Source organism: Tupaia chinensis, unplaced genomic scaffold, assembly GCF_000334495.1.
Source record: "Tupaia chinensis unplaced genomic scaffold, TupChi_1.0 Scaffold000176_1, whole genome shotgun sequence".
Lineage (NCBI taxonomy): Eukaryota > Metazoa > Chordata > Mammalia > Scandentia > Tupaiidae > Tupaia > Tupaia belangeri.
Window position 1 is genome coordinate 862,995 of NW_006159651.1, and position 8,375 is coordinate 871,369.

Consider the following 8,375-nt stretch of genomic DNA (forward strand, 5'->3'; position numbering starts at 1 on the left):
CAGTGGCTGCAGGAAAGCAGAATGCTGTTTCCAGCAAAGGAAGGGAACAACGTTGCTCCTTGTTGATTTCACAAAGAGCAGTTTGAGCAGAGCCAGGCAAGAGAAGGGTCACCAGACTGTCCTTCCCTGCCCAAAGGGGCTCGGCGAGGGGAAGACCTAGGCATGCTGCTCGGAGGGTCTCGGTTCAGACTGGGCTTAGCAGGGGCGGAGGGGACGCTTGGAGACTGGATATAAAGGAGCAGCTTTAAACAGGAAGTCCTGCTACTCTTGGAAGCATAGGTGAAGGCTCCATCAAGTTGGGGTGGGACAAGGGAGGGGAAGATGGGAAATCAGGACGCGGGCCACCGAGAATGCTGGCCCGGCCCTCTACTTTCCGGTGTTCATCAGCACCTCCTGAAGGGCTTGGCAGGAGCCGGGGTCAGCAAAGTTTCTGCTTCAGTAGATCTGGGATGTATGAGGTTCTGCGTTTCCAGCAAGTTCGCGGGTGGGCCCCACTCTGCCGGTGGAAACACGGAGAGCAAGCACTGCCCAGGAACACACGCTGTGGCGGTCACTTCCAGCACCGGCCACACGAGGGCGGCATCTGGTCTCCCAGCCCCAGTCCGGTTGGGCCTGGGCTAGTTTTCGCCTCTCCTTGGTCGGTCTTGGGGACAGTGTTCTGGTCCCTGGGAGAGGACCTGAGACCTAAGGATCCAGCTAGGAGATGGAACACTAAAGTGCACCACAAGTGAAAAGGCCGAACAAACGCGTCCCGCCCTAGTGGTCACGGTTGTAGCCGGGGTTTCTTTCTGGCTCTTCCACTGGCCGCTTCTCCCCTTCCCTCTGTCTCCTGCAACAGGCCTTAGGACACCTTAGCTTCTTTTTTTTTGTATTTTAATTTGAAAAGGGACCTGTTACTTTTTATTTATGTAAAGATTATATAAAGAAGACGTTTTGGGCCCAGCAGATGGCATAGCAGTTACATTGCTGGACTCCTATATGGCCGAACACAGTTCGAGTCCTGGATCCGATGGTTTGAAAATCACGCCAGGCACGTGTGCATGTGTGCCCAAGATCCCAGGAGGAGAGTGGAGGGGAATAGTTTATGGCATGGCCATCCCTCTGGGGGGCGATTTCTCACTTTCCCCTCTTACTATCTCTGTCTCTCTCTCCAACGGGGGTGGGGGGTGTTTCAGGGCCAGCAGGTGGCATAATGGTTAAGGCTTTGGATCTTCGGATTCCCCCATGGTTAACCACAGTTCAAGTCTCAGATCTGGTGCCTTGAAACTCATGCTGGGCTCATGTGTGTGTGCCTAAAATCCCAAGAGGAGAAGGGATTGAGGCATGAACCCCCAACCCAGATGACTTCTCACTTTCTCCATCTGTTTCCCCGCCCCCCAGATGACTTCTCACTTTCTCCATCTGTTTCTGTGGTGAGCACACACACCTTCTAACAAAAATCTCTTAAAATACTGTTTTGTTTTTGCAGGTGGGAGAGGCGGAGCGCCTCGCCCCTTTAGCGTGCCAGGCCTGCCCTGTCTCCCCACCCAGCCCTGGGGGTACTTCTCTTTCTTCTGTTGCAGTCCGTCCGTTCTTCCTATTTCCACCTTCCCCTCCAAAACACGCTTCCAACCTTACAGTCTGTCACCGTCCCGCAGTACCAGGTCTACCTCCAGTCTGGAGTCGCTGTCCTGTTCCTCCTGCCTGCTCCTGGCAGCACACCGGATGCTGAGAGCAGCCACGCTCCCCTGCCATGGCCCAGCAGAAATGCACTCGAGCACGGGGCCAGCTTTGCATGGCTGTGTGGCAAATGTCTAACTCCACGCCACCCCAGGCTCTGGAGTTCCTGAGAAAGTGAGTCCCGTCCAGGGACCACCAACTCCCATGTAGGTGACTGTGGTTCCAGTCCCAGACCCAGTGGCTTAAACTCACACCGGGCGCGTGTGTGCGTGCGTGCCCAGGATCCTGAGACAATGGAGGGGAAGGGATTGTGGCGTGGCCATCCCCCTGGGGGGTGTTTTCTCACTTTCTGTTTCCGTCTTTCTGTGTCTTTATGGCAAGCACATGCGCCCTACAGCAAAAACCTCTCAAAACAAAACAAAACACACAAAAACCCGAGTTCTGCCCAGTGTGAGCACCGCGTCCCCTTGTCTTCCGGGGATCCGAGTCCACATTCTGACCTTCCTTCGCTCTTGAGGAAGAAAAAGACTGCCTTCTTCTCAGAGTGACCCTGAGCTTGTCTCCTGGCACCCATCTCCATGTCCTCAACCCCGGTCCCCAACCAGCACCCAGAGCAATTCTGTAAGTGAGCACCAGGCCCAGCTAGGTGACGCAGTGGCCAAGGTGCTGGAGCACACGCGACCAACTCCGTGATTCAAGTCCCGGACATGGTGGTTTGAAAAACATGCCAGGCACGTGTGTGTGCATACCCCGAATCCTGAGGGAGAAGGGATTGCAGTGTGGCCACCTCTCCTGGAAGGTGCTCTCTCTCTCACCTCTTCCCTTGTCCCCACCAGCTTCATGCACCCGTAGCAATTATCATTTATTTATCTAAATTTAAGCAGAGACTGGCACCAGCAGTTGGCATAATGGCTGTGTTGCTGGACTCCCATGTGGTAGGCCACGGTTCAAGTCCCGGTGGATTAAATTCACGCCAGGTACGTGTGTGCCCAAGATCCCAAGAGGAGAATGGAGAAGACAGGATTGTGGTGTGGCCACCTCCTCAGGAGGTGATTTCACACTTTCTGTCTCTCTCTTTCTGGCAAGCGCATGCACCCTATAGCAAAAACCTCTCCAAAAAAATAAAATTTTAAAAATAAATAAATTTGGGGCCAGCAGGTGGTGTGGTGGTTGGAGGTGCTGACCACAGTTCTAGTCCCGAACCTGGTGGCTTGCTTTCTCACTGTCCTTTCATGTTTGCTCTGTCTTTTTCTGGTCACATAAAATAAATAATTAAAGCTAAATAAAATAATTTTAAAAAATAAAAAATCTTAAGCAGAGAGGGCCAGCAGGTGGCGTGGTGGTTAAGGGCACTGGGTTCCCACATGGCCGACTGCAGTCCAAGCCCTGGACCTGGCGCCTTGCTTTCTCACTTTCCATCTCTCTCTCTGTCCCTCTCTGGTCAAATTAAAATAAATAAATAAAAAATAAATTAAAGTTAAAATAATTTTTAAGAAAAAAAATTTTTTTAAGCAGAGAGAGACACAGACAGGGAGGAAAAGTGAGAAACCAAGCTGTCAGGTCCAGGACTCAAACCAGCCAGCCATGTGGGAATCCAGGGTCCCAACCACACCATCTGCCAGCTCCCACCCTGTGGCAATTTAAAATAAACAAGATGGGGCTGGCAGGTGGCATGGTGGTAAGGTACTGGACCCGCAGATGATCGACTGCAGTTCAGTCCCAGACCCAGTAGCTTAAAACTCACACCAGGTGCACATGCATGCGCGGTCAAGATACTGAGAGGATAATGGGGACGGGATCAGAGTGGCCATCCCCCACGGGGGGATTACTCACGAGGGCATGCACCCTCTAGCAAAAATCTCTTTTAAAAAATAATAAAGCGTAGGGACCAGCAGTTGGTGTAATGGCTGTGTCACTGGACTCCCATGTAGTAGACCGCGGTTGGAGTCCCGGACCCGGTGACTTAAACTCACACTGGGCATATGTGCGTGCGTGCCCAAGATCCCGAGAGGAGAATGGAGAAGGGATTGCCGAGTGGCCATCCCCCCTGGGGGGTGACTTCTTGCTTTCTGTCTGTCTTTCTGGTGAGCATATGTGCCCTATAGCAAAAACCTCTCCAAAAAAAACACCATTCCTATGCTGGTAAGTGGTGCGGTGGCTCCGGCGCCGGACTCCTACACTGTCGACCTTCGCCGAGCCCCGGGCCTCGCAGCTTGCCTTCTCACTTTCTCTGGTGAGCACACAGGCCCTGTAGTAAATTAAAAAGTAGTGATACATAATTATTTAAAAATATTCTTGTGGTGCTATGTACATATGTGTGTGACTCTGGCGTGGTAAGTTGTTGGTGAATTTGCTATGGGGCCTTATGTGCTTGACAGATAGAGTGAAAGGGAAAGTGAGGTCTCGCTCCCCACGGGGATGGCCACACAGCAACCTCCTCTCCATTTCTCCTCCAGGGTTTTGGGCCTGCTCAAACATGCACCTGGCGTGATTTCTAAGCCACTGAGTTGTGACTCAAAAGGCACGACCAGCCTTGTAGCCTCCAGGCCCTCTGCTGGCCTAAGGCGCTCACCAGACAGACAGACAGAAAGGGAAAAATCACCCCCCAGGGGGGATGGTCACGCTGCAATCCCTTCTCCTCCATTCTTCTCTAGGGACCTTGGGCACGCACGCACACATGCCCGGCATGAGTTTAAGCCACTGGGTCTGGGACTCGAACCGCAGTCAACTTCATGGGAGTTCAGTGACATAGCCATTACGCTAACTGCTGGTCCCGACTTGCTTTGTTTTTTAAATTGTCAGAGACAGAGAGAGAGGGAAAGGGAAAGCAAGAAAGCAAGCCACCAGGGTCTGGGACTTGAACTGTGGTTAGCCATGTGGGAATCTAACACCTTTAACCACCACACAACCTGCCGGCCCCAGCCCGATGTTTTTCAAGCCACCAGGTCCAGGACTCTTAACTCTGGATTCGGCCATATGGGGTCCAGTGCCTTAACCTCCACACCACCTCTGGCGGGCCCACGGGAGCCCACTTACCATCACCTCCATTTTACAGAGGAGGAAACAGGAGCTAAGGAGCTAAGGGGCTAAGGGGCCTGTCCGAGGACAGTCAGTGAGTGGCCCTGAAGCCTGGCTCTCTGTGCCAAGACACTTCGCAGAACTGGGACTCCCTTTACACGGAGCATACCGAGTCAGCGGCACGAGACCGAGTTCTTTCCTCAAACTGAGGCGTTTCTTTATTGCGGTCTGCGGGGTCCTCTCGCCGTGCCCATCTGCACTTCGAGCAGGAGCACTGGACACGAAGCCCACTTTTCCTTTTCCACGTGGCCGGGAACTACTTCCTTTAAGCAAGATGTCCAAAGTCAGCCAGTCTTAGCCCAACGGCTCATTCCTGCGCCGACACTCCTGACCATCCTCCCCTCCCGGCTCACGGGGAGCGCTGGCCACCCACCCATCCTGGCCATTCCCACCCTCCTCAGCTAGCCCAGGACGGGCCCCCTCACCTACCCTGCACCTCTCCACCTCCACCCCTCCACCCGCACTGTCCTCCCCAGCCCAGCTGACGGCACCGGCTGCCCCGTGACTCCCACAGCTCGCTTCTCCTCCTTCCACGCCGATTCGTTCTTCCCACTTTACAAATGTGGCTCTCTGCTTCCTTTTTTCTTTTTCAAGGTCCCCCGTAAGTGATCCTGCCAAATAACCATGCCCTGGGCAGGTTTTCCCTGCGGACACGTGGCCGTTCAGGCTCCAAAGTGCTCCGCTGCAGGGCCGACCACCATACCGGGCACTCCGCCCTCCTCGGCAGCCTCCCCGGCTATCAGGCCCCTCCTGCCTCCCACAGCGCTGGCCCAGGGTCAGTTTCTCCTTAAGGCCCCGAGGCCTGCAGCACCCAGGGCAGGGCGTCTCCTCACTCATGAGGTGAGCCTGGATGGTGAGACCCGAGTGTCCGAGAGAAAACGAGGGAATCGTGAGAAAGGTGGGGGAGACAGGCCCCTCCAACACCGAGACTGCTGGAAGCGCAGTAAGGCTGCAGGTTAGAGCCGCCTCTTAGCAGCAGGGCCACCGAAGGCTGCTGGAAGTGGAGAAAGCAGCCGAGACTCCCACGCACAACAGCGACACAATGGCAGTCCCACTCCTTTATTCCCGCAGAGGGCTCCAGTTCAGCAGCTTTCCTGTCCTGCCCCGAGGCCCCGACCAGACCATGGACCCCCGACTCGGGCTGAGCAGCACAGGCCCGGACCCGTCTCCAGCTGAGCTGCGACTGCTCCTATCAGCAGGTCAGCATGGAGTCCACCAGGGAGGGGGCTCCCTCGGAGAACCAGCGTGGGCGAAGCCAGGCCGCCGCCTCGGGCTTCCGAGTGACCAGCCCCGAGACAGTCGGCACGTGCCCTGGCTGGATGAACCCCCAAGGTCCCCTGGCTAGAGGGCAGTCAAGGAGAGGGCAGCTCAGTTAGTTGAAGGGAACTGGGACACACGATGTTTCCAAGCAGCGACCCAAGCGGTCCCCAGAGGCCAGGCAGCGGCCCGTGCTCCTGTGCCACGGGGGCCAGGCTGGCCGCAGACCCGGGGCAGCTCCAGGCGGGGAAAGGGCGGCGGCGGGGACTTCTAGGCCACACAAGCTTCTCTCTCAGGAGACTCCGCGGCCAGGAAGGCGCGCTCACTCTCGGGGCCGGTTGACCATGACCTCGCCCAGAGCCTCCAGCACCTCCCGCTTGTAGTCCTCGAAGTCGCCGTCGATCTGGCTGACGCTCTGCTCCTCCACCACCCACAGCTGGCAGTTGGTCTCCGTGATGAGCCGGGCGTCGTGGCTGACGACGATCACAGCTGGCAGGGAGAGAGGAGAGGAGGGCGATCAGAACGTGGGGGGAGCCGTAGCCCAGGCCGCGATGGCATGGCTGCCGGGGTGGGCCGGGGTGGAGGGGCCAGGGCACGCCGACCACTCACCCCCCTTGTACTCGTTGATGGCCTCCCCCAGCGCGTCGATGGACTCGATGTCCAGGTTGTTCGTTGGCTCATCCTGCAGGGGAAGACGAGGAGGACCGTGACTGGGTGTCCCAGCTCCTACCCGCCACCACGGCGACCCTCGCCCTCTCCCGCAGCCCAGCTCACTCACCAAGATGAGGACGTCGGGCTCCCGACAGGCCAGCTCTGCAAACACAACGCGGGCTTTCTGGCCACCTGCAGCAGAGAAGAAAAAGGCCCATGACGCTCCTTCCGTCCCACAGACCCCAGGGGACCAGAGGCGTGCGGTGGTGCTGAGGCCCGTTCCGCTGACGCCCTCCCCCTTCAGGCGTATTCGCAGATGTGAATGACGGGAAGGGCGGCCGTCCAGCCGTACCAGAGAGTTTGCAGATCTGGATGGTGTGGGCGTGGCTCTCCAGGCCGAAGCGGCCCAGGCACTTGCGGGAGTCCTGGTAGGGCAGGTTGAAGCTCCGCTGCAGGTACTCGGTGGGCGTCTCCTCCATGTGCAGCTGCTCGGCGTACTGCTGGTTGAAGAAGCCGATTTTCTGCCGGGGGAGAGGTGGTCAGTGCGAGGCAGCCCCCCTCCAGTGGCCTCTCACCCCTAGTGCCCAAAGCCAACTCACCAGCCGGTGGTTCTTCCTCATCTCCCCACGGGTCTGCAAGGGGAAGCACGTGTGAGGGTCGGGGCTGGCGCTACCCCAGCTCCCTTGAATGGGAGACAGGGCGGACGGGGAGTGAGAGGAGACGGGAGCCAAGAGGGAGGACAGCCAGGAAGGGGCTGGCGACATCGAGAACGCCGCCTCGCATAGACTGCAGGCTGGCACGCTGGAGGCTTCTACCCAATACAGCGGGAGCTGCAGAGGCTGGGGATCTGTGTGAGGACCTGGCTCTCGGCACTGCTGGAGGGAGGGGACTACCTGCCTAAAGGGTACCCTTGCCTAAAGCGTCACATGCTAATACCCTGCAGACGCCCCGAAAGCAGTTCCGAGTGACTGGCATCAAGTAACCGGAGACCCTTGTAAGATAAATGTGCGTACACAATTATGGAAAAACGTGCGGGTGTACCGGGAAGGCTGTCATACGACAGCCAATACTTAAAACATTTTACACTACATACAGGGGCCGACAGGTAGGGTGCTGGTTAAGGGCGCTAGACTCCCACATGGCTGATTGTGGTTCGAATCTTGGACCTGGCAGTTTGTTTCCACACTGTCCTTCTCTTTCTGTCTCTCTTTGCTCAAATTAAAATAAGCGAATGAGGATCCAGAAAATGGCATAATGGCTCCATCGCTGGACTCCCATGTAGTCGACCACAGTTCGAGTCCCAGACCTGGCGTGAGCATGCCCATTCCCCTGGAGGGTGATTTCTCACTTTCTGTCTCTGTCTTTCTGGCGAGCACACACACCCTATAGCAAAAACCTCTCCAAAAAATAAAATAAGTGAATGAATAAATAAAATTAAATAATTACTTAAAAACATTATATATGCACATTTGCAAGGGAGGAAAAGGAGAAGGTTAACTGCCAAATCATTAATACCGGTCATCTCTGGATTTTCTTGTTGGCTTATACTGTTTCACTAGACACGTATTTACCGCGTAGCCCACACACATGGTGGGGTGCTCCCGCTGCCCTCCCTGAACTGCTCTGAACGCTCCGCTCCGCTGCTGTCCCCTGGGGGAGTGAGGAGTTGTGTCTCATGCCCCACCACTGACAGGGCTCCCTGCCTGCAGCCGCTGGGGGGCGGGGCTCCC

The 8,375-nt window shown here is 56.3% G+C and overlaps 1 protein-coding gene across 1 annotated transcript in view; it reads right to left on the bottom strand.

The window, feature by feature from the left end:
* Positions 1-5,780: 5,780 nt before the first annotated feature.
* The window catches only part of ABCF1 (ATP binding cassette subfamily F member 1), a gene marked incomplete in the record, with an annotated part of 15,696 nt that continues 13,101 nt past the window's right edge, over positions 5,781-8,375 (bottom strand). Inside the window, 4 exon segments of the mRNA XM_014586982.1 lie at positions 5,781-6,483; positions 6,604-6,676; positions 6,773-6,837; positions 6,998-7,166. Coding sequence (XP_014442468.1) covers positions 6,317-6,483; positions 6,604-6,676; positions 6,773-6,837; positions 6,998-7,166 — 474 coding nt within the window.